The following is a 23,171-nucleotide window of genomic DNA, read 5'->3' as shown; positions in this document are numbered from 1 at the left end:
ATTAAAGCTACAAAACACTGTCGCCGTCAACAGACACAGAGGCAGAGGAGGAACAGAGTCGTTGTTTCACACACCTGTAAAAACTAAAAGGTCATGATATACGTTTTGATCCCTTTTTTTTTGGTTTAGGCCGATTAAAAGTTTGTGTTTAGTGAATTATCAGAAGTAAAAAAGGCCTCATTTTCAGGATGTGACATATTTTAACACAGTTTCTATTTATATCATACGATGGGAAATTTATCTTGGTTGGTATCAGTTTCAGAATGAAGATCGTCAGAGAAAAATCTCCAATTTCTGAGTCAGTGCCCTGAGAACAACTTTATCAGTAATGGCTGATTAATCACAAAATAATCACTTATTTTGTATTTGTTGTAAAATGGTCTGAGCCTAGATCTTTTTCTGGAGCATTATTTTTTACTTTATTGCTTAAAATCCTCTTCACACTCCCATTGCAACCAATTTATTAAATGCTTTTTCACCAAAGCATCACCAATCCTGTTAAAACACTTTTACAGGACTTTTCTTACTATTCTCCTACTCTACTGTACCTTAAAAGCAGGGGCGTCAAAAGTGCGAACCTGGCCGAGGGTCCAATCCGGCCCTCAGGATGAATTCGTCAAGTGTGAAAATTTGTGCACATATTTTAATCAAGAAATTTCAGGTTGTTCATAATATGTTTTGTAAAAGGATAGTTCATTAACTGTAAACATATTTATAATGTATAAGTGAAAAGTTATTTTTATTTATAGGCTATATTGTTTTACTGGTCCGACCCACTTAAGATCAAATTGTGCTGTTTGTGGCCCCTGAACTACAGTAAAATGAGTTTGACACCCCTACTTTAAAGGGATGTTACCCAATTGTGTAATAAGGAGTAAGGACGTATTCCACTGGTAGCTCATTTCATAACGACAGCTTGTAAAAATAACCTTGTTTTGTTGACACATCAATCTGTCAGGACGTTGTAGTCCATTCTCCATTGCGGCGCCATCTGACTGGTTGCAACTCTGAGCTGATTCATTTCCAGCAAACTGTTTCACACTACAGTATGGGCCAAATGTCAATATAACAGACTGTGCATCAAAAAACAACAGTTTAAGTTAAAATGTGTAACTTTTCCACATTTAAATGTCTATAAATTAAGAGACCAATCATTGCAATATCCCAATTTATTTTGCAATTACTTTCAAATCTACAGAAATCCTTTATTTTATTACACTAAAGCGCTGCTGTCTCCATTTCGGGCGCCTGTCAGTTGCATCACTTCCCCTTTGCAGCAGAAGTAGCCACAGTGTTTGTGGTTTAACACATTTACTGAACATTACTGCAGCCAAGTGAGATCGATTTTTATTGGCCGGTGGTGATGATGATGATGATGATGATGAAGAGAGCAACTCCCACGATCCCGCCGCGCTCTTTCACAACATCATTAAATTCAAAATACTGTACATCTTCCACTATTGTTTTGATTAACAAACCACTGGCGGCTGCAATCAGATACTGTGTGTTTAAAAAAAGGAATTTGCATCAACATGTTATTATGGTGTTAACTCTTTTTTTATTATCTCAGAGGAGTTTCTACATCCAGAAACATTGTGTAAAATGTGGTATCAGCATCTTTTTCGTCTGTCAAACTTTCCCTAACATGACTGGCTGCTGTCAGATCGCCACAGAGGAAATGAATGAATGAATGAAAGAAAGACTTTTTATGACATAATTATAAATGTTTTGCCCAGAGGGAGGATATCAAATCATCCCCCACAAGTCACGAGGCAGAAAGTTGAAGTTGAAGTCAAAAAGTCTCTTTCGATTGAGATCAACTTCACATGTCTGGAATAAAAAAAAAGTAAAGTCTGTGAACACAAATTAAAAATGAGGGAAGACAGAAATGTTGGCAGCAGATGTTATCTCGGCTCGTTCTGTAAATCTCATCAGGCAGTCGATTCCTCTCAGGGTTTTTTCTTTTCTTTCTTTCTTTTTTTTTTTTTTACATTGATCTTGACCACACACAGGTGCAGCTATGAGCTATTTTGGTGCCGTATCTCGCTGTAAAATTACACCACTGCTGTTCTTCCACTCCCCTGCTGCTGCTGCTGCTGCTGCTGCTGCTGCTGCTGCTGCACCCACACCACTTTGTCTCTGACGAGCAGAGGAAGCTGTTTTTACAAAAAAAAAAAAAAAAAAAAACTGCTGAGATCAAAGCTTCACATACAGACGAGCATAATGTTATCAAGGTTTTCATAAAAATAACCTTGGTGAATTATTTAAAGGGATAGTTCAACATTTTTGGCAAATTGGCCCATTGCCATAATCCCTATAGTCTTAGCAGTAGGTTTGTTACCTTTAATTGTCGGTGCAAGCTATTTTTAGAACGGCGGAGCAGAGCCGCAAGCTGCTCAGAGCTACGCTACGGAGGCTAATGGGATTTCTTGGTTTCCCAACATCAAACTCATCAAATACACAATCCAACAACTCCAAAACGCTCTGGTGGACAAGTTGTGACCTGCACATTCACCACGCTATGAGATAATAACAGAATGATACGAGACAGAGTTGTTTTAGAGGTAAATTCATGCAAAACCGCTGATGCGTGTTCCCATCGGGGGCAGCTTTTCAGCAAGCAGACTCTGCATTTGCCTCTAAAACAACTCTGTCTGGTAACGTTGTGTTATTATCTCATAGCGTGGTGAATGTGCAGGTCACAACTTGTCCACCAGAGCGTTTTGGAGTTGTTGGATTGTGTATTTGATGAGTTTGATGAAGGAAACCAAGAAATCCCATTAGCCTCCTTAGTTCTGAGCAGCTCACGGCTCTGCTCCGCCGTTCTAGAAATAGCTTGCACCAACAATTAAAGGTAACAAACCTACTGCTATGACTATAGGGATTATGGCAATGGGCCAATTTGCCAAAATGTTGAACTATCCATTTAAGTTGAATGAGTGAAACAGATTTTTAGTTTCTCTTTGTTCTGCAGATGCAGGCTCAGGTTTGCTGCTGCTGCTGCTGCTGCTACAACATGTGTCCTGTCTGTTTTACTAAACACAGCTGGATTTCATATCTGTAAACACATAATTTACTGTTTTTTTATTTCTCTCTTTCATATTTTGCCCATTTCTAAGTTTGGGAAAGTTGCTTTTGTTTAAGGATTTTTCAGGCGTTTCTTTTCAAAGTAGTTTGTTTTTTAATTGGTCTCAAGTTTAACTTCATCTTCATCTGTGGTGGAAAAGGTCGTAAAAAAAAACTGTGAAATTTGGCTTTTTCTCAAAACTGCAATTGGAAACTATCACCAGTACGTTGCTCCCTCTTAGTTCATTTGAGTCTCTGTGTTTCCCAGTCTTCACCCCCCCCTCCCCTCTCCTCCCCCCCATCCTCCCCCAGGGAGAACTTCTAAACCACATGGCCTTGGATCCCTGTTTGCTTTAATGCGGGTCCTCGCCGCTGCTGCTGCTGCTGACATCAATTATAACTTCATATACAGTCGTTTGATCGTCTCTGTGTGTGTTTTTGATGTGGCCTCTCTCTGTTTCTGTCTCTTTCTCTCTCTCAGAGTGAAGATGGAGCGGACCAGGACAGTCCGGAGGAGGGGACGCCAGCGAGCCCCCGCGCCAAGCGCAGAGTGGGCCGCCCGGGCAGGAAACGCAAACAGCTGCTTCCTGTGAGTTCTTGTAATTTATCACTAGTGCTTTTGATGCTGTGAAATCCCACAGTGGAGTGAGTGACTGACTGACTGATTGATTGAATGAATGATTGATTCCTACCTGACGACGTGTGCATGCGCTGCTGCTTTACTGGAGCGCTTTAACTCACATTCATGCAGCTGTCAATCACACTCAGCTCAGTTTTTTTTAATGTCTATATTAATGGATATCCGAGGACACGCTCCAGTAATTAAGTGTCACACCTGAGTGTGAGGTCTCACCTCCTCGCAGCAGCTCCTCACTGCAAAAACTCAAAATCTTACCAAGAATATTTGTCTTATTTCTAGTCAAAATGTCATTTCTAGTTGAAACAAATCTCATTATACCTAAAATAAGACTCATCACATAAAAAAGTAGCTTGTTTTTAGACATTTTTTACTTATTTCAAGCCTATTTTCACTTGAAATAAGTAGAAAAATCTGATAGTGGAGCAAGTTTTTCTTTCTTATTATGTACAAGCACAAAAAACTTCCTTTTACTGGCAGATTTTTCTACTTATTTCAAGTGAAAATTAGTTTGAAACAAGTGAAAATTTTCTAAAAACAAGTAAATTTTTAGGTCACGAGTCTTGTTTTAAGTGGAAAGAGATTAGTTTTGACTAGAAATTAGACATTTTGACAAGAAATAAGACAAATATTCTTGGAAAGGTTTTGAGTTTTTGCAGAGCTGGTGCTTTCATGTTACACTAATACACCTTGTACTGTAAAAAAGAAATTCATCCCCCCTGATGCATGTACGTGCGCTCTCCAGCAGCAGCAGCAGCAGCCGTTAGCTTCATTTCCTCATCGTCGTTTTCAACCTTGTCATCATCAGTCTCACTCTTATCAACATGACTCCAAACCCCCGCGTTTTTCCACGCTCCTCCACGCCGTTATCGCCCTCTTTGCTTGAAAAGTCAAAAGCAGAATCTTCTAAAGCGATCAGCGATTTACAACGATGATGGAGATGATGATTTCAAACCGAATCCGAGGAATTTTAATCAGATCCTCCTCCGACCTGAACCACCGCCGCCGTCAGTCGGTTTCAGAGCAGCGAGTGAGGAGCCATAGATGACTGTTGGCCTCCACCCACACGTCTCTCTGTCTCTCACTTCTTGTTACAGTAGATCAGGAGGAGGGACGATGAATTAACTAGATGACAAGAACAGTTTTATTTTGGAAATGTAAACAAGCTTCTTGAAACACACACCTTCAACAGACACACACACACACACACACACACACACACACCTGCTAACAGCTGGGAAACAGTCTGACTGGAACAACTGATCTGACATCTGCCTTCAAGCCACAAAACTGTCTTGACTTTGTCCTTAAAGCACAAATAAATAACACATTTCTTAATGTTTTTAATGGGATTATATCATCAGTGTTACTTCCTACAGAAACATGGGGCTCATATCAATACATGTATGATTTTATAATCTTATTTTTGTCTCTAATTTTTAATGGAGAGCTCTAAATCCTGCAATATCTTGGCAGAATGCCCCGTTTAACTGTACAGATGGAAGATCCTGACTTATCTTATTAGCATGAACTTAACTTTAAATGGTCGATGTTGTGGCACAAGTGTAAAATGTGCATACATTTCTGAATCTGGAGACCTACAGTAGGCCTGCTACTGTGTGATTACAAGTAGTCTAAATTCTAGCAGACATAGACAGATTATTGATATAGATTTGATAAGATTATTAAACTTGGCCTAAATAATATTAAAGTTATTTATTTTATTGCAAAAAAACTAATACTGTACAATACCCATGAGACTTGTAGCTGGTGTGTGAATAGAAAACGCTTTGCCGTAGCTGAATTACCAAGAGCAGTTGATGCAACCTGGGAGTTGCAGTCAAAATCTTCAACACAATCTTGTAGTTTAGTTTATTTAGTCTATTTAACAGGGACAACACTTGATACATAAATTGTGCCAGATTTAGCTATAGTCCCTGGGCACCGACAACCGTTACATCCATACATGGCATCATTATAATCCACAATTATTACTATACTGCACTGAAAAATGGGAAGAATAGTTAGTTAAACTACATCATATCCTAACATACATTACATTGTATGAATGAATGAATGAATGAATGAATGAATGAATGAATGAATGAATGAATGAATGAATGAAATTGTTTATTTCGGTAACACAACACCAATATCAAAATCAACCATTTTGGGTGAACAGTTTAGCCTTTCTTAAAACTCAATAAAGAACTACATGACTTCAACTCATCACTGAGCTTCTTCCACATTTTAACTCCCAAGACTGAAACACATTTGTATTTTATATTAGTTCTCACTTTACACATTTGCGAAAATCAATATAACCCTCTTAAATTATAGTTTCCTTTTCTTAATTTAAATAACTGTGAAGAATACAAACTGGAAGGCTGTTATTCTTTACTCGAAAAAGGATTTCCATTGTCTTTAGGAACACGATATCTGAAAATTGTAAAGCATAAGATCTTATAAATAGTGGGTTGGTACTGTAGGTTCACAATACAGTAGCACACTTTGTTTATTATTCTAATTACTCTTATTTGAAGATTGATTATAGGATCTGTGTTTGTTTTATAAACATTTCCCCAGACTTCAACACAGGACGTCAAATATGGAAATAGAAGAGAATAATATAACATATGAAGACATTTCACATATATATAATTATAATAATGAACCTTTGATATTTAAAATGTCAAAACAATACGTACATAGTCAGTATTCACCTGCTCGGCCCGTGAGGCTGAGTGTCGGAGTTTCCCTATTGGCTGCTGCTCTTTCAGAATGAATTCCCGTTTACGGCTTCCATTACATCATCAGGTGGCGTTTACAGGCAGACGGCGTTTCCCACCTGTCTGTCACCAGGTTTACTCACTTTTTTAAGAGCCCTTGAAATACATTTTTTTCCCATAAAGCACCTTGTGACTAATGTGCCTGTAGCTGTTTCCTGTAGAAGAGAGAGAGCGATGCCAGCGCTGCCCCGCGGCCGCGAGATCGGGCTTTCCCTCCGCACACACACATACACACACACCTCTCTTTTTGCCTTTTCATTCATTCATTCATTCAACAACTATCACACAGCAGCTGATATAAACAAATGAACCGGCCTCTAACTGTAATATAAATCAGATTACAACACTTTTGTTGTCTCGTGTTCTGTCAAACAGCAGCGCTCTCCATCAAGTTTTAAGTAGCAGCAGGACAGGAAAACATTGTGTGTGTAACAATGGGCTGCGTTTCCATCAATATTTCACACTTATTTTCCGTTTTCTGACAACAGAGACAAAACAAAAAAACTAAGACATGTAAATGAGATTAAAATATGAAATCATAATGAATTAAAATACTGTGAGTGTGGGAGAGAAGCAAAGAGATAAAGGACTGAAACCAGCTGACACTGAGCTGAATGCAAATATAATGCAATGACATCATCAATATGCTAATTAGCACATTCAATATTTAAACTTCTACTTTCCATTGGTCACACAGTCCAGACATACAGTACATCAGGTTTTTCAGCTGGCTCTTGTTCTTGTTTCTTTAAAGTGTCTGTTGCGTTATTGGTCTTTTTTTTATGTGTAGAGCTGATTTATGTGGGAATTATTATTATTTACACCATTATATTGACAACAGAATTAAAACCAGAAACGTAAACTCAACTGTCACAGGACAAAACAGGCAAATGAAGCTGTCTGTCTTAAGCTGCTTATTATCAACTAATACTGTAACTTGTTCTGAAAACTTATGGTGTAACTAACTCAGAACATGTAGTTTTAGAATTGCCTCGTTGAATATGTTTTTCTCTTTTCTTTTCTTTTCTTTTTTTGTAAAAAGACTAGGCATTGTAAGCACGAGCTTCAGCCTACACCTTTTCGATTAGCTTCATCCCTCATTGTATTTTGTTTATATTTAAAGTAAATCTCATTTGTTGCTAATCGAATTAAAGCAGAAGTAAGCGATCTGGTCGTTTTGGCTAACTTCTTGTCAGCTGAAGGAGTTAGCAGTCCCCGCCCTCGGAAAGTTTTCTCCTCTGCTTACAGCAGAGCAGAGGGACTGACAGACCCGTGTTTCAGACCAAACACTCTATATAAGTGATTGCCGTCGGAAGATATAACTATTTAAGACTTATATTAACCCAAATATTCCGCTTACTTCTGCTTTAACTAAACTAAACTAAACTGAATCTTTTAAAACAACAATCAGCACTGATATAAAGTGAATTTTAGGCCATAATAGGTATAAAAAGCAATCTACACTCACATGTGCTCATGCTGGACTTTTTTATTTTTGCATGTTTGCATGTTTCTAAGGAGACCTGAGTAAAATATGCAAATTTCTCCCAGTTCAGTTCAGTTCAGTAGTAGCTGTATTAACCCGTTAACCTGTATAATTTTTACTTTTACAAGGTGACTGTGTAACTCCCTGTGTGTGTTTCTCCTCTGGAGGTTTGGACTGGCAACCGTCCAGTCACCTTTAGGCCGACGCCGCTGATTATAATAATGATAATAATAATAATCTGTGCCGTATTATTACCATAACGACACTGTACAGTATCTTTATTCACTCTGACTTGACAGGTCGGGGCTTTGGCTGCACCTCTCCTCTTTCTTCTCCTCCTCCTCCTCCTCCTCCTCCTCCTCCTCCTCCTCCTCCTCCTCCTCCTCCTCCTCCTCCTCTTCTTCCATATCTCTCTCTTCATTCATCCTCTCATCGCTCACCCTGTGTGTGTGTGTGTGTGTGTGCGTGTCCTTTTGTGCTGACTGAACTCTGTGCAGTGGAATCAGCAAGTCAATATAGCTGATCAAACAACCACCCCACTGTGTGTGTGTGTGTGTGTGTGTGTGTGTGTGTGTGTGTGTGTGTGTGTGTGTGTGTGTGTGTGTGTGTGTGTGTGTGTGTGTGCGTGTGCGTACAGGTCTGATCATGCTTTGATGTCGGAGCGAGACGGGCGCGATTATTACAGTCCTGTCATACACACAAAAGCACATGTAACACACACACACTGACACACTGACACACCGACACACACAGCTGCACATGAAACACAAGTGCACGATGACAAAAGGTTCAGTGTGTCTGCAGCTGATGTTTGTGCTTCAGTCGCAGCAGTACTACTGCAGTTTCAGTACTACTGCAGTTTCAGTAGCATCGACACCCACAGTACTACAGTACAGTCACACAGGTATTACTGTAGGTAGTACAAGTAAAAAAGCAAGATTAGTACTTACAGTTAGCAGAATAGTAGCTGTAGTAGTAAAAGGAAAAGCAGTGATAATGGTTTTATAGCTGTAGTAGTTGTAGCAGTACAGTATGTACAGTATGGTTGGAGCAGTAGTAGAAGTAGTTTTAGCAGTATGTATTGTTATAGCAGTAGTACTAACTCCATCAGTATGTGTTGTCATAGTGGTAATGGTAGTAGTAGCTGATGTAGTATGTGTTGTAGCAGCAGTAGTAGTAGTAGTAGTAATAGTAGTAACTCCAGCAGTATGTGTTGTTTTTAGTTTTAGTTTTTATTATGGATCCCCATTAGTCCTCACCTTGGTAAGGACTATTCTTCCTGGGGTCCAGACACTCATATACGACAATAAAAACATAATACAATAACTTACAGAATTAGATAAATGACAAACAACAAAATAACACAAAATAATAAGAATAAAAATAGCAGTACTGGTCGTTGTAATTGTAGCAGTATGTGTTGTAGCAGTAGAAGTATTACAGTGTAGTAGGAGTTGAAGTAGTATGTGCTGTTGTGTAGTAGCAGTAGGCTAGTAGTTATAGTTGTAGCAATATGTCGAGTAGTAGTAGTACTAGTACTAGTAGTAGTAGTATTAGTAGTAAAAATAATAATAATAATAATATATATTTTATTTAGAAAGCGCCTTTCATGCCACTCAAGGACACTTTACAGCAGTTAAAATCATCAAGCACCAAAACACAGAATAAATCATCAAGTAGCAGTAGGCTAGTAGTTATAATTGTAGCAATATGTCGAGTAGTAGGCTAGTAGTAGTAATAGTAGTAGTATTGGCTGTAGTAATAGTAGTAGTAGTAGTAGTACAGTAGTAGTAGCATGGTAACGATGTAGCTGTAGTACCATGAACACAGTTTGCAGTATTACTATCTGAGGTTGTACATACAGTATGTAGCAGAAGCTTCTCGCCCAGTGAACAAGAACTCTGCTGTTACTGTGTCTCCCTCCCTCCCTCCCTCCCTCCCTCCCTCTCTCTCACACACACACCACACACACACACACACACACACACACACACACACACACACACACACACACACACACACACACACACACACACACACACACACACACACACACACACACACACACACACACACACACACACACACACACACACAGAGTGGAGTGTGTCCAGGAATAGAGCCATTGTTGGAGCTCGGCTCAGGGTGGAGCCGTCAGTGACACTAACTATAGAGAACAGAGAGGGAGGGGGGGGGGGGGGGGGGCTCACTTTTTCCTCCTCTCTCTCTCTCTCTCTCTCTCTCTCTCTCTCTCTCTCTCTCTCTCTCTCTCCCCTTCGCTCACTTGTTCACCTCTATCACACAGTACAAGTACACACCGGTTCACTCGCCTGCACACACACGCACCCACGCACACATTATTAGAGTAATGATGATGGTTTAATGGATAATTAGATTAGCTACTTGGTCTTTAAAGGGATAGTTCAACATTTTGGCAAATTGGCCCATTGCCATAATCCCTGTAGTCATAGCAGCAGTAGGTTCGTTACCTTTAATTGTCGGTGCAAGCTGTTTTTAGAACGGCGGAGCAGAGCCGCGAGCTGCTCAGAGCTACGCTACGGAGGCTAATGGGATTTCTTGATTTCCCTCATCAAACTCATCAAATACACAATCCAACAACTCCCACAAAACGCTCTGGTGGAGAAGTTGTGACCTGCACATTCACCACGCTATGAGATAATAACAGAACGTTACCAGACAGAGTTGTTTTAGAGGTAAATTCATGCAAAACCACTGATGCGTGTTCCTGTCGGGGCCAGTTTTTCAGCATTCAGTCTCTGAATTTACCTCTAAAACAACTCTGTCTGGTAACGTTCTGTTATTATCTCATAGCGTGGTGAATGTGCAGGTCACAACTTGTCCACCAGAGTGTTTTGGAGTTGTTGGATTGTGTATTTGATGAGTTTGATGAGGGAAACCAAGAAATCCCATTAGCCTCCGCAGCGTAGCTCTGAGCAGCTCGCGGCTCTGCTCCGCCGTTCTAAAAACAGCTTGCACCGACAATTAAAGGTAACGTACCTACTGCTATGACTATAGGGATTATGGCAATGGGCCAATTTGCCAAAAATGTTGAACTATCCCTTTAACTATTTCAAGCTTCCATTTTCTTTCTTTTTTTTTACCTTCACGCTTTCAATGCTTCTTATTTTTTTTTGAAGAAAGGTGTAAGTCTCTTCCTCTTTCCCCTTGTTTCTCCTCTTTACTCTCTCTCTTTCTTTTTTTTTCCTTTTTTTTGCCACTGGCAGCATGTGTGGAGCAGCTGGTGGGGAGTTTTATGTGTGTGTGTGTGTGTGTGTGTGTGTGTGTGTGTGTGTGTGTGTGTGTGTGTGTGTGTGTGTGTGTGTGTGTGTGTGTGTGTGTGTGTGTGTGTGTGTGTGTGTGTGTGTGTGTGTGTGTGTGCGTTGTGCTTGTGGCTTCTGCTTAAACACTTCAGAGTAGTTTGAAGTACAGTAGGAGAAAAGACATAAATTGGCCCATTTCCCAACATTTACGCAGGGCTTTTACATGAAATCCCCCCTAAACACACACACACACACACACACACACACACACACACACACACACACACACACACACACACACACACACACACACACACACACACACACACACACACACATGCAAGCAGCTACAGTCAGCTGTGATGTCATCGGGTCTGAATAAAGGAAGTTTTCACGTGCACTGCACACTAATAACTAGATTTTATCTAGTCAAACACTAAACTATAATTATTAACCGGCGAGGTCTTAACTTAGACTTCACGCGTCTTAGCAACCGGAGATTTTGGGTTTGCTCTCGTCACTTATGCAGCTTCAGTCTCTATTTTTTTTATTTTTTCCTTTTCTTTTTTTTCTGGGGTTTCCATTTCGTGCCCGAAGCCACAAAAGATCACAGAGATTGTGGGAAAGCCGCGGCTGTCGAGCAAAAAAACTTTCAACTGGATTAAAAAAAAAACTTTTATGTTAAAACTAACAACTACTAACTACTTTATATGTAACTAAATGGGTTCAACTTCTGATCCATGTAGAAGTAACAGTTGTACTAGAGGTAGTTCAAGTAAAAGGAGCAGAAAAGGTAGTAAAGTTTATGGTAGTAGTACAGCAGCAGTGGTTGTAGTATAAAAGCATTGGTGGTGTAGTAATAGTTAGCTGTAATGGTGCTATAATGACAGAACTAATAGCAGCAGTAGTTGTTTTATATGAGGTAGAAGTAGTAATAATAGTATTGCAGGTGTAGATATAGTAAAGGCTTTAGTTGCAACAGTAACTGCAGTAATGAAATGGTTCAAATAGTAAGAGGTAGACATGGTGCATTTGCGATATAAACATGATAGTAGAAGTAGAAGCATCAGTAGTGGTGGTAGCATTGATAGTAGGAGAATAGTAGCTGTCAGAGCAGTGTTAAAGTAGTACTTAAAGTCGCAGCCACAGTGAAAGTAATAACAATAGCAGTAAAATGAGTAATACTGGTATTTATAGCACCACTACAGGGCTCCAGATTGCCTAACCCTAACCCTTAAAATTTGAGACAATGCAAGTAAAGTTTTGCATGTGCAACCAGCAAAATCTTTCTTTTTTTTCTTTTTTTTTTAACGTGAAAGGGGCTCAAAGAATCGGGTCAATCATCGTCAGTACAGGTGGCAGGACAATAGTCAGGTTTCCATCCAAATGTATTGACATTTTTGAGCGAATTTTGTGAAAATGCAAATAAGAATAGGTGGATGGAAACCCCACTAATGTGTGTGAGGATCATGAATGAAAAGGAAATGTGAATATTTGCTTTGCAAGTTGATTTACAATGTGCACCCTGTAGTTTTCTGCTTGCGCTTCTAAAATGTGTGCAAAAAAAAAAAAAGTTAGTCCAGAGCCCTGCAATAGCAGAAGAGGTTTCAATAGTAGCAGTAGCAGAATAGTAGGCAACTACTAGTACTAATAGTGATGGTGGTTGTGTATATTATTTGTACTAGTAGCTACTATGTTAGTTATGGCCAGATAGATGGATGTATTACTGGAAACAGACTGAAGACTATAATTAATTCATAACACGAACCTGGTTGTTTACATTTATTTAATTGAACTGAGAAATAAGTTATGATATAAAATATAATCATCTGTGTTTATAGGTGACTGAACCTTTTAGTTTAGTCATAAACCGACTTGTTGTAGATGAAGTGAATGAGTGAGTGAGGTTAAACATCTTTGCATGTAAACTCTGTATTTATTGCAGCTGCAGGTCCTAATTGGACTCTTAATTAGTGTTTTAATTTAAAGCAGCTGTGCTAGAAAGAAGTCGACAGTGGTGTTTGTCCACTACAGCTGATTACACTGTTCATGTCCTATAAATATAGATCTAACATTTTCATTTCTTCTTATTCCTCATTTAAAAGTATGTTTTATTTTTATCAAATATGAGTTTTTACATTGATATTTATTTAATAATTAGTCGCAGCTTTAACAGAAACAATGGTCAGTGTAAGATTACGCAGTGACACTGACTGTAACCTTGGCGAACGGCAGCAGCACCGTTGTATTAGACGGCATTAGCCTTTAGCTGCTGCGTTCACCTAATACACCTCCAGCTGAGTGTAAATGTGGTTGAGCTGAGTCGAGTTGAGTGTGTAAATTTGGTACATCTGTCCCACTTCCCTCTTTTACTCTTTGAAGATAATCACACCTCTGCAGACTCCACAAAGGCATGGTTAAAAAAAAAGAGGGAGGGGGGGTTATTTGAGATAGAAATCTGCAAGTAAGTGCTTAAGGAAGCAGCTTTGTTAGTTACAGTAGTTTAAAGGTTTTAAAAGCTAATCTATATCAACTAGGGATAGCTCCTTTTTAACCAACAACATCCTCTATACATCACAGTAGCTATCTCTAGTGTTGAGTCGTAGCTAGAAAAAAAAACTGAAGCAAGGACAGTAAATATGACAAAAACACATGAGTTTAAAGATGAGTAATGAAAAATGCTGTTTCTTATCGTCACTATTTCTGCAGAGGAAGTTATTTTTCTGACTGACACAGGATGAGACATGAACATTCACAGCTACTGTGACGTGCACGATTAATAATAACAACAACCGTCTGCTGCTGCATGTATTTCCAACCGTTAAGTGTTATTTTCATCTGTCTGATACTGACACTGATACTGGAAGGAGCTACAGTAACACAAAGCATCATGGACACACACAAACTTACACACTGTGGTTGTTGTGTTTGCTGGCTGCAGTGTAAATAACAATAGATATACAGTACAGCTCTGGAAAAAAATTAAGAGACCACTTCCAAAATGATCAATTTATCTGGTTTTACTATTTATAGGTATGTGTTTGAGTAAAATTAAATAAAAAAAATGTTCAACTACCGACAACATTTCTCCCAAAATTGAAAAATATTGTCATTTAGAGCTTTTATTGGCTGAAAATGTCTAAATAACAAAAAAAATCAAGTCTTTTCAGACCTTGAATAATAGTAATAATGCAAAGAAAACATGTTCATATGTATTCCTAAACAACACAGCAAGAATATTTCAACTCAGGAAGAGTTTATAAATGTTTAATCCCAGCAGGGGTTTTTATAATCTTCTCTATAAAACCAGATGTGGTTCAGGTGATCGATCGCCTCATCAGTGTCTCATTAAGTAGAATGAGTTTGTGTTTGTGTTGGTATTTCAAAAAGAAAAGAAAAGAATGACTGTCATACATGTAGAGATGCTTTTAAGAAACATTTGTGAAAGTGGTCTCTTGTTTTTTTTTTTACAGAGCTGTGTGTATATAAATCAACTAGCATGCATGTATTTGCTGCATTAGCTTTGCTTTAAAAAAGAAAAAAAAGTATTATTAATGTTTTCGGTGCACTATTGTTTTATTGTTGCCACATCCTGTCCACCCCTCCCCTCCTTCTGCCCTCCTCCTCCCCTCTGGGGTATCATCAAAAAGCTGCATCCAACCTGAAAACCTTAAAACCCTCCTCCTCCTCCTCTCCACTTCATCATTGGCAGGCTTTACTCATGCACACACACACACACACACACACACACAGCCCAGGTTTAGAGAGTGTGTGTGAGCTCAGCTGTGGAGTAAAAGTCAGGTACTTTCCACGCTGTCTTGTCAGTCACTCGAGATCAAAGTTGGATTTTTTAAAAGAGTGTGTAGAGAAGAAGTGCAGGTCAGCGAGGAGTCGTTCAACAACAGCAACAACAACAAAAAAAAGAAAGAAAGAAAAAACCCACCAGGGTGACACGAAACTACACGAGGTACTTCATGTGTCTTATACAGTAAAGCGACCTTAAAATGTCTCAGACTTCACTTTAATTCTCTCTGTATAACTTTTAAAGCTGCATTAAGCTCATTATTTTTTTATTTTTTTATTTAAAAGTGTGAAAACCAACCAACAACGTCGATGCACCTGCTCTCAAACAAGGAAGTGTATCATCCGCGCTCACACAGGGCCACGGACACTTCCTGTTTAGTGGTGTAAAAAAAAAAGAAAAAAGGCGGGGAGGGGCGAAGTGACTGAAGACATCGAACATATAGCAAGCAAAAGACATCCAAATATATTTTTTTTTCTCAAGAGTCTGTGGACCAAACCAGGGCTGATTTGAATTTTACATTCGACATGTGGCCAAAAAGATGACTGCGAGTCCAGATTCCTCTGTTTCTGCTGAATGTGTAAGTAGTTGCAGTTGTTTTAACTTAAAAAAAAAAGAAAAAGTTAAAGGCAGAATAGGAGCTGATATCTCTTTTTTAGCTCCTAATCTTTTTATTTTTTTATTTTTATATGCAATAACAACAACAAACGGAAGCTTAATGCAGCTTTAATAATACTTTCATGTCGGGGGTTTAGAGAACAAGAAATGCTAAAAGAAAGAGGCCATGTGTTCTCACCAGGAGCACACACGGTGCTTTTTATTCCATGTTGCACATGATAAGACGCCGCCGGTGCACTCGCTATTGATTTAACATGTTATTATTTCTCACCGGGGTTAATTCATGCCATGTTTTTTGATTGTTTTTGTGCAGCACAAGCTTTAATAATTCCACGCGAGCTAATTTACTGCAGTAATTTGAATGTTATTATACCTCTGCTAAACACCTGATGCCTGATGTTTGTTTGCTTTTTTATACATAGCAAGTTTTTTAACACTGATTTCAACCACTTGACTCTAAAGTGGTTGAATTTAGTTTGTGCTTTGATTTGTTTAGTTCGAACGTGTTTTTGTGTGTCTTTCACATTTCCTGTATATCGTGTGTGTGGTGGTGTGTCTGTAAGAAAAAAGAAAAACAGAAATATCTCCAAATCTTGTTCACTTTCATTCTAGGAGGAGTTTATTTCATAATATTTGGCCCAACTCCAAGGCAGCCTCTCTGTGCTCATGATTGAATTATTAATATCTATAAAGAGCTATTGCAGATTTATTTGTAATATTCATTCATTCTTGTGTGTAATGTGACAAAATAGTGACCCCACCCCCCATCCCCTCTATGTTTTAAAACGTCTTTTTATGTGACTAGCAGCCCAAAATCAACATATTTACTCAGATTACTGTCGTTTAAAAACAAAGAGGAATAAGAATTTGCACATTAGAGAAGCTGGAAATGACAGATAGTCACAGAAATTATTATTATTTGCATCAAATTAGTCACCAGTTTTGATTTTTTATTGTCACAGCTGTGCATTAACTCTGAAATAAGCTGTTTCCAACCATTTTTTAAAGAGGCAACAGAGCTCATTAATGAAAAAATATGAAGTTTTTGTTACTTTTCATGAGTTTCTCTATCAGACTCATGGCTTATGATCCAGTATTGAGTATTGAGTGTTGAGTCTGTCCCGGCCCGGGGCTCTTTCACTCGCCTTCAGTGCTCACTGCCTCTTTTTTTTTTTACAGGCCTTCTCACCTGCTCATTACAGCCATTTGTGGGCTTGTTAGCGCTAGCTGGTGTTAGCGTAGCCTTTGAGCTTGACATTTACCTCTTGCTCTCCATGTTTTAACTGCTCGTCTATAAAATCTGTTAGCCTGTTAGCGACACACACTCGTAAAAACAAAGGAGAAAGACAAAAATACAAAAAAACTTGAATAAGTTTGAGAACCACTGTAACTCAACTCAACTTTTTTGACTACCTTTAGTTGTTTAAAGGTTAATAATATGACCAAGCCATAGCAGTAAAGGCTTTTTAACTGTTGACAGAGAGTGCCTTGGGTATTTCTTCAACAAACATATGAATAAGTTTGAGAACAATTGGATTCAACTCAACTTTTTTGACTCCCTTTAGTTGTTTAAAGGTTAATAATACGACCAAGCCATAGCAATAAAGGCTTTTTAACTGTTGACAGAGAGTGCCTTGGGTATTTCTTCAACAAACATATGAAAAAGTTTGAGAACAACTGTACCCAACTCAACTTTTTTGACTCCCTTTAGTTGTTTAAAGGTTAATAATACGACCAAGCCATAGCAATAAAGGCTTTTTAACTGTTGACAGAGAGTGCCTTGGGTATTTCTTCAACAAACGTATGAATAAGTTTGAGAACCACTGTACTAAACTCAACTCTGATCAAGTATTCCCTCCCCCACTGTTGTTTTTTATTTTTATTTATTTTATTTATTTTATCAATCAATGATTTATCGATTGGAAAATCCATTTTGAATTTGGCGGAAATAAACATCAGCACTGTAGCATCAGCAAGCTCTTGTTTGTTTATTTTCACATTATAAATCAAATTTATTCCACTCCATATTATTATCCCTCTGGACATCCACTCCCTCCCCCCTCCTCCCCCAGCAGTGGTTCAGCCCCCTCCCCCCTCCCCCCTCCTCCCATTGGAGGCTGCTGCCCAGTTCGGAAACCACTGGTCTGAGCTATAATTTACGATTTTTTTTGACTTTCATTGAGGTTATTTTAACATTGTATGTAATTTTACGCTAATGTTATGAGTGTTAGCATCATTTAACAACAGGCTCATTAATCATTACCACTGTTAATGGTATTTAAAGTATTTACCCCCCCACCCTGCCCCCTCCTCCCCCTCTCATGGGTGTGTGTGTGTTAATGGGAGGTGCGGGTGTGTATTACTGAGCCTATGCAGACACGCTCTGCTGAACATACCTGCTCTGTGTTGTATTAACAAGGCCAGACTAATAGGTTTGTGCGTATATTGCAGTAGCTCTTTGATTATGTGTGTGTGTGTGTGTATGCATGAGCTTTGTGTATGTGTATGTATGTGTGTGTGTGTGTAGGGCCTGTACTTCTGTGTGTGTGTGTAGGGCCTGTATGTGTGTGTGTGTGTATGTTCGTCGAGTGCTTTGATGGGTCTAGGCGGTGGCGAGCAGCCGTTTTCTCAGACCCAGACTCTCTGCTCTGTCTTGTTTCCCAGGAGATGGCGACCTCTGACCCCTGCGCAAATGCCCCGCCAACCCCGCCCGAGGAGCCGGAGGCGTCCCCGTCTCCTCGCAAGAAGCGCGGGCGTCGGAAACTCGTCGAGCAAACAGAGAAGAATAAAGGTAAAGCTTTAATGCAGAGTTTCTTATCATATTAAAGAACTTTGGTCATTTATACAGAAGTTTAAACAGAAGCCATGTTTGTAATTTAGATGAAATACTTCACCCACATGACTTGAAGGGCACTTGTTGTCAGTTTTACCTGATATTATAACAACCAAATAACTTCCAGACTGCAGTGTTTCAAGGCATTCTTCACTATAAATAATATGTAGTATGTCGGGGGGAAAAGTGATGAAAACCATGACTTTAACCTCCTCATTACTTCTCCTGTTAAATCTGAACAAATGGGCCATTTCCTGTAACTTTTCTTTTCCTGCAGACGAGCCAGACGACAGAAACTGCGACTCCCCCAGAGAGGTGAGAAAAGCAGTCGTAACCTTCAATCTGTGATGTTTCTTCTCTTTTTTTTTTTTTTTCTTAAAGGGATAGTTCAACATTTTGGCAAATTGGCCCATTGCCATAATCCCTGTAGTCATAGCAGTAGGTTTGTTACCTTTAATTGTCGGTGCAAGCTATTTTTAGAACGGCGGAGCAGAGCCGTGAGCTGCTCAGAGCTACGCTACGGAGGCTGATGGGATTTCTTGGTTTCCCTCATCAAACTCATCAAATACACAATCCAACAACTCCAAAACGCTCTGGTGGACAAGTTGTGACCTGCACATTCACCACGCTATGAGATAATAACAGAACGTTACCAGACAGAGTTGTTTTAGAGGTAAATTCATGCAAAACCGCTGATGCGCGTTCCCGTTGGAGGCAGTATTTCATCAAGCAGTCTCTGTATTTGCCTCTAAAACAACTCTGTCTGGTAACGTTCTGTTATTATCTCATAGCGTGGTGAATGTGCAGGTCACAACTTGTCCACCAGAGCGTTTTGGAGTTGTTGGATTGTGTATTTGATGAGTTTGATGAGGGAAACCAAGAAATCCCATGAGCCTCCGTAGCGTAGCTCTGAGCAGCTCACGGCTCTGCTCCGCCGTTCTAAAAATAGCTTGCACCGACAATTAAAGGTAACGAACCTACTGCTATGACTATAGGGATTATGGCAATGGGAACAATTTTCCAAAAATGTTGTACTATCCCTTTAACTTACCAGTACATGCTGATTATTAAGAGTACATATAACAAGTGTGTCTATGTCTGTATGTGTGTGTGTGTGTGCAGGGTGAGACTGGGAGGCTGCGGAGGAGGCCGGTCCCCAGAGTGACTTTCCAGGCTGGCGACCCGTACTACATCAGCAGGAGGCAGAGGGAAGAGTGGCTGAGCCGCTGGAAGATGGAGGTGGGAGAGAATCAAAGTCTCTGTGTCTGTGTGAATTTATAGATGAGGAACAAAAACACGGAGGCTCGAGTTTTGTTTTTTTTTGTTTTTTAAACTTCCAGAGTCTGATAACTGTGAAAAAGGCAAGTAAACACGTCAGTCAAGACTAAACCAGGCCTGTTTGTAAAAAAAAAAAGGAGATGACATCAGCTTTTTTTTTAAAACACTTTTGACAGACAGGACGTCATCTTTCTCCTAAACACTCCTCTGGATGACTTTATTGTTTTACTGTTTGATATATTTGTCTCATATTCTGCCAGAGTTACTGAGGCTGACATAGTATCTGCATCAGATCTGACGACGGCTTTGAAGTGGAAAGCATTTAAAAGAAATAGGTTCAGACCAAAGAGGAAATCCCTTTGACAAATTTAATCAACCTTCACAACGGACTCTGATAATGTGAACGCTATCACATGTGTTATAGGGAACTTGATATGTGCCATTTTATGTTCAAATGTCCATTTTCACTCAAATAAAATGAAGGAGCGGTCACAAAACATTAACTTCTGAACATCGTTTGTGCTTTTAACTAGCAGTTACGTGCAAAGGTTTGTGCAAATTACACTTTATAAAGTGAAGATACAAGATAAGTACAACACCTGGAGTTCAAAAATGGAGATTAAATGGAAAGTCAATCACAATCTAATACGTATTAATCGCTGGAAAAATACTGCACATTGAGAAATATCCGCTTACTCTTCAACTTCATTATGCAGACTTGTGCTTTTGCTGCTTGTAAATGCTAAATTCACAGTCTTCTGTCTTCACATCAGATAATCCGATAACAGGAAACAACATTATATACCTAAATATTATCAGTGGGCTTGTTTTGACTGGACTGTGCTGCTCGGTCTTTCTCAGTTTTACTGTCACAGTTTCAGTTCAGGCACCAAATCAGACCTGCAGCAAACAACGAATGTGTTTAAATGGAAAGTTAATCATGATATAATGCCTTTTTATATTGCTGGAAAATGCTGTACATTCAGTTTACTGTTCAACAACTGTGTCAAACGTTGATTTAAATGCTGCTTATAAAAGTCTCGGCGGTGTTTTCACATCACATAATCAAGATAACAGGAAATATTATATCACTTATAAACCAACAGGGGGCTTGTTTTGACTGGACTGTGCTGCTCAGTCAGACCTGCACACACACACACACACACACACACACTTGAGAGAACTTAAATGAATCATTTTAAATTGGTTTAATCCATTCATCACTTTTATGCCACTTATCCAGGTCGTCATAACTAAATTGATTACATCATTAGGAGTTATTGTTATATACTGCTGGGACTATGTGACAGTAAATAATTCTGGGCCTTGTCAAGTCGCTAATGGGTTTCTACTGTATGGTACAGTTCTTTTGGCAGGTCAGAGCGTCGGCAGCGGCGTATTAAACTGTATCTATACGGTGTTAAACTTTGGTGAACCCTGGAGAAATGTGAATTAATGCACTTCATTATGAAACAATGAGAAGGTCATTACATTGAGCTGAGTGTTTCAGAGCCAGAGCTTTTGTTTTACGGTTTCTTTTTCTTTTTTCTTTTTTTCACGCACAATCCATACTTTTAACTTTTTAACCTTTTAAAGTCTTTTAAAATACATTACATTTTTAACTCTTTTTAAACCTACATTTCAAATATATGACATTTTTAACATGATTTATTAATTGACCTTTTACCTGAGTTTGATACCATGATTTACTACTTTTAAATACACACATTTTAACATGAATTTAACTATGATCCACTAAACTACTAAAATCCACATAAACAAAAGCTCACCGGCTCCTTCTTCCTTGCTTGAAACAAGCTTTTAGTCCTGCGTCACTTCTTCATGTCCATTTCCATGTCTCCACACATCCTCACACACTGCTCACCATCCTCAGAGTGCCTTCTCTGACTCCTCTGATCACTCAATCAACTTCACCTGGTGCAATCAAATGGGCTGGGAGTCACACCCAGACCTGAAGCACCCAGGCAGAGAGGGCGTGGCCTGCAGCTCAGCTCAACAGTTTCAGAGCCAGGGCTTTTGTTTTACGGTTTCTTTTTCTTTTTTTCTATCTTCTTTGGCAGAGGAGAGATTTCTCAGATTGATTAGAAGTTTCCTTTCAGTTCTGGTCCATTTAGCCGAAGACAGACGATGACGCTGATGATGTGTGTGCTTTAATGCATCTTCGGTTTATTTATTTAACAAGAAGACTTGGGGTCAAAATGTAAATATTTACTGTAGCATCCCCACCAACCACAACATCATCCCAAAATATAGCTTTTTTTTTTTTTAATTCCCCCAACTTCATCTTCATATTTGGTTAAACATGGGCTCGGTGTTGGCTCGCTGCTGTTCTGCAGCCTTTCCTGCTTTCCTCCTCCTCCTCCTTTGCTGCTGCTGCTGCTGCTGCTGCTGCACAGTGTTTATTTACACTGGGAGGGAGCGGACTTCCCTCTCATACAAACACACACATACACACACACACACACACAACTGGCCGCTGGAAGATGAACTGTGTGATTGGCCTTTTTTAGTGACATTTACTCAACACTTGACACAGTGAAGTGCCATTGAAAGTGAAAAAGGTGCTTTCCCTTTCTGCTGCTGTCAAGGCCTCTCATGCAAAATATTTGTCTCTCTCTCTCTGAGAGTTTTGATTGTCGGTTGATTTTTCTTTTTCTTTTTTTTTTTGACGCACATTTCCCAAATTTAAGCACATTTCAAAACCCTAACCCCTCATCAAATGTCCCTGAGTACCTCTTCGTGGCGTTTGCCCTCTGATTGGCTGTTTGAACTGCAGAGAAAACACAAAACCTTTGTTTTTAATGTGGTACTCTACGAATAAACTGATCCTGAAATCAGCTTTGATCTCTTTTTAAGTGGGTGTGTTCAGCTTTGTGTCGGTGCCGATACCACATGACGTGACAAGACGCTTCGTGTTACAGTCATTTGACCGATAGTACTTGGATGTTTTCTTAGCAAAGCTGAGGACACAGACAGAAGTCATGATGCACTCATATAAATAGTCGTGTTTTTAGGAATGTGGTTGGTTTAATGACATTAAGTAAAGTTAACATTCATAGATAAAACACGTAGCTGTTTTAAAAGGCTGATTTGATGTTCAAGAGTCTCTGATTAGACTTTATTGAGCTTCTTAAAGAGGAACTATGCAGGATTTTGATCTTAACTAAGCTACATTTTCTACCTTAATTAAACAGCTTTGGTGTCCCAGATCTCGTCTTGCAGGCACCGCAACACAAATGCACCCTGTAACCCGTAATCTCTTGTTAATCACAGATAAGACTACACAAATATACACATCCCGACATCGTATATGATAAATAACATTATCCACTGCTTCATGAATTGCCTTTCCACCGGCTT

The 23,171-nt window shown here is 39.2% G+C and overlaps 1 protein-coding gene across 12 annotated transcripts in view; it reads left to right on the top strand.

The window, feature by feature from the left end:
* Positions 1-23,171, top strand: part of dnmt3aa (DNA (cytosine-5-)-methyltransferase 3 alpha a) — a 78,888-nt gene that overhangs the window by 17,460 nt on the left and 38,257 nt on the right. For 10 of the 12 annotated variants that reach the window (XM_084001307.1, XM_084001304.1, XM_084001301.1 and 7 more), the window contains exons 3-6: positions 3,548-3,655; positions 18,344-18,470; positions 18,790-18,827; positions 19,635-19,751. In XM_084001307.1, coding sequence (XP_083857433.1) covers positions 3,548-3,655; positions 18,344-18,470; positions 18,790-18,827; positions 19,635-19,751 — 390 coding nt within the window. Of the gene's footprint in view, positions 1-3,547; positions 3,656-15,481; positions 15,642-18,343; positions 18,471-18,789; positions 18,828-19,634; positions 19,752-23,171 lie in introns of those variants that run through there. The other 2 variants (XM_084001298.1, XM_084001299.1) reach the window with 2 other exon arrangements.

The sequence above is a fragment of the Trachurus trachurus genome (assembly GCF_905171665.1).
Source record: "Trachurus trachurus genome assembly, chromosome: 24".
Lineage (NCBI taxonomy): Eukaryota > Metazoa > Chordata > Actinopteri > Carangiformes > Carangidae > Trachurus > Trachurus trachurus.
This window is presented reverse-complemented; position numbering and strand designations above follow the sequence as displayed.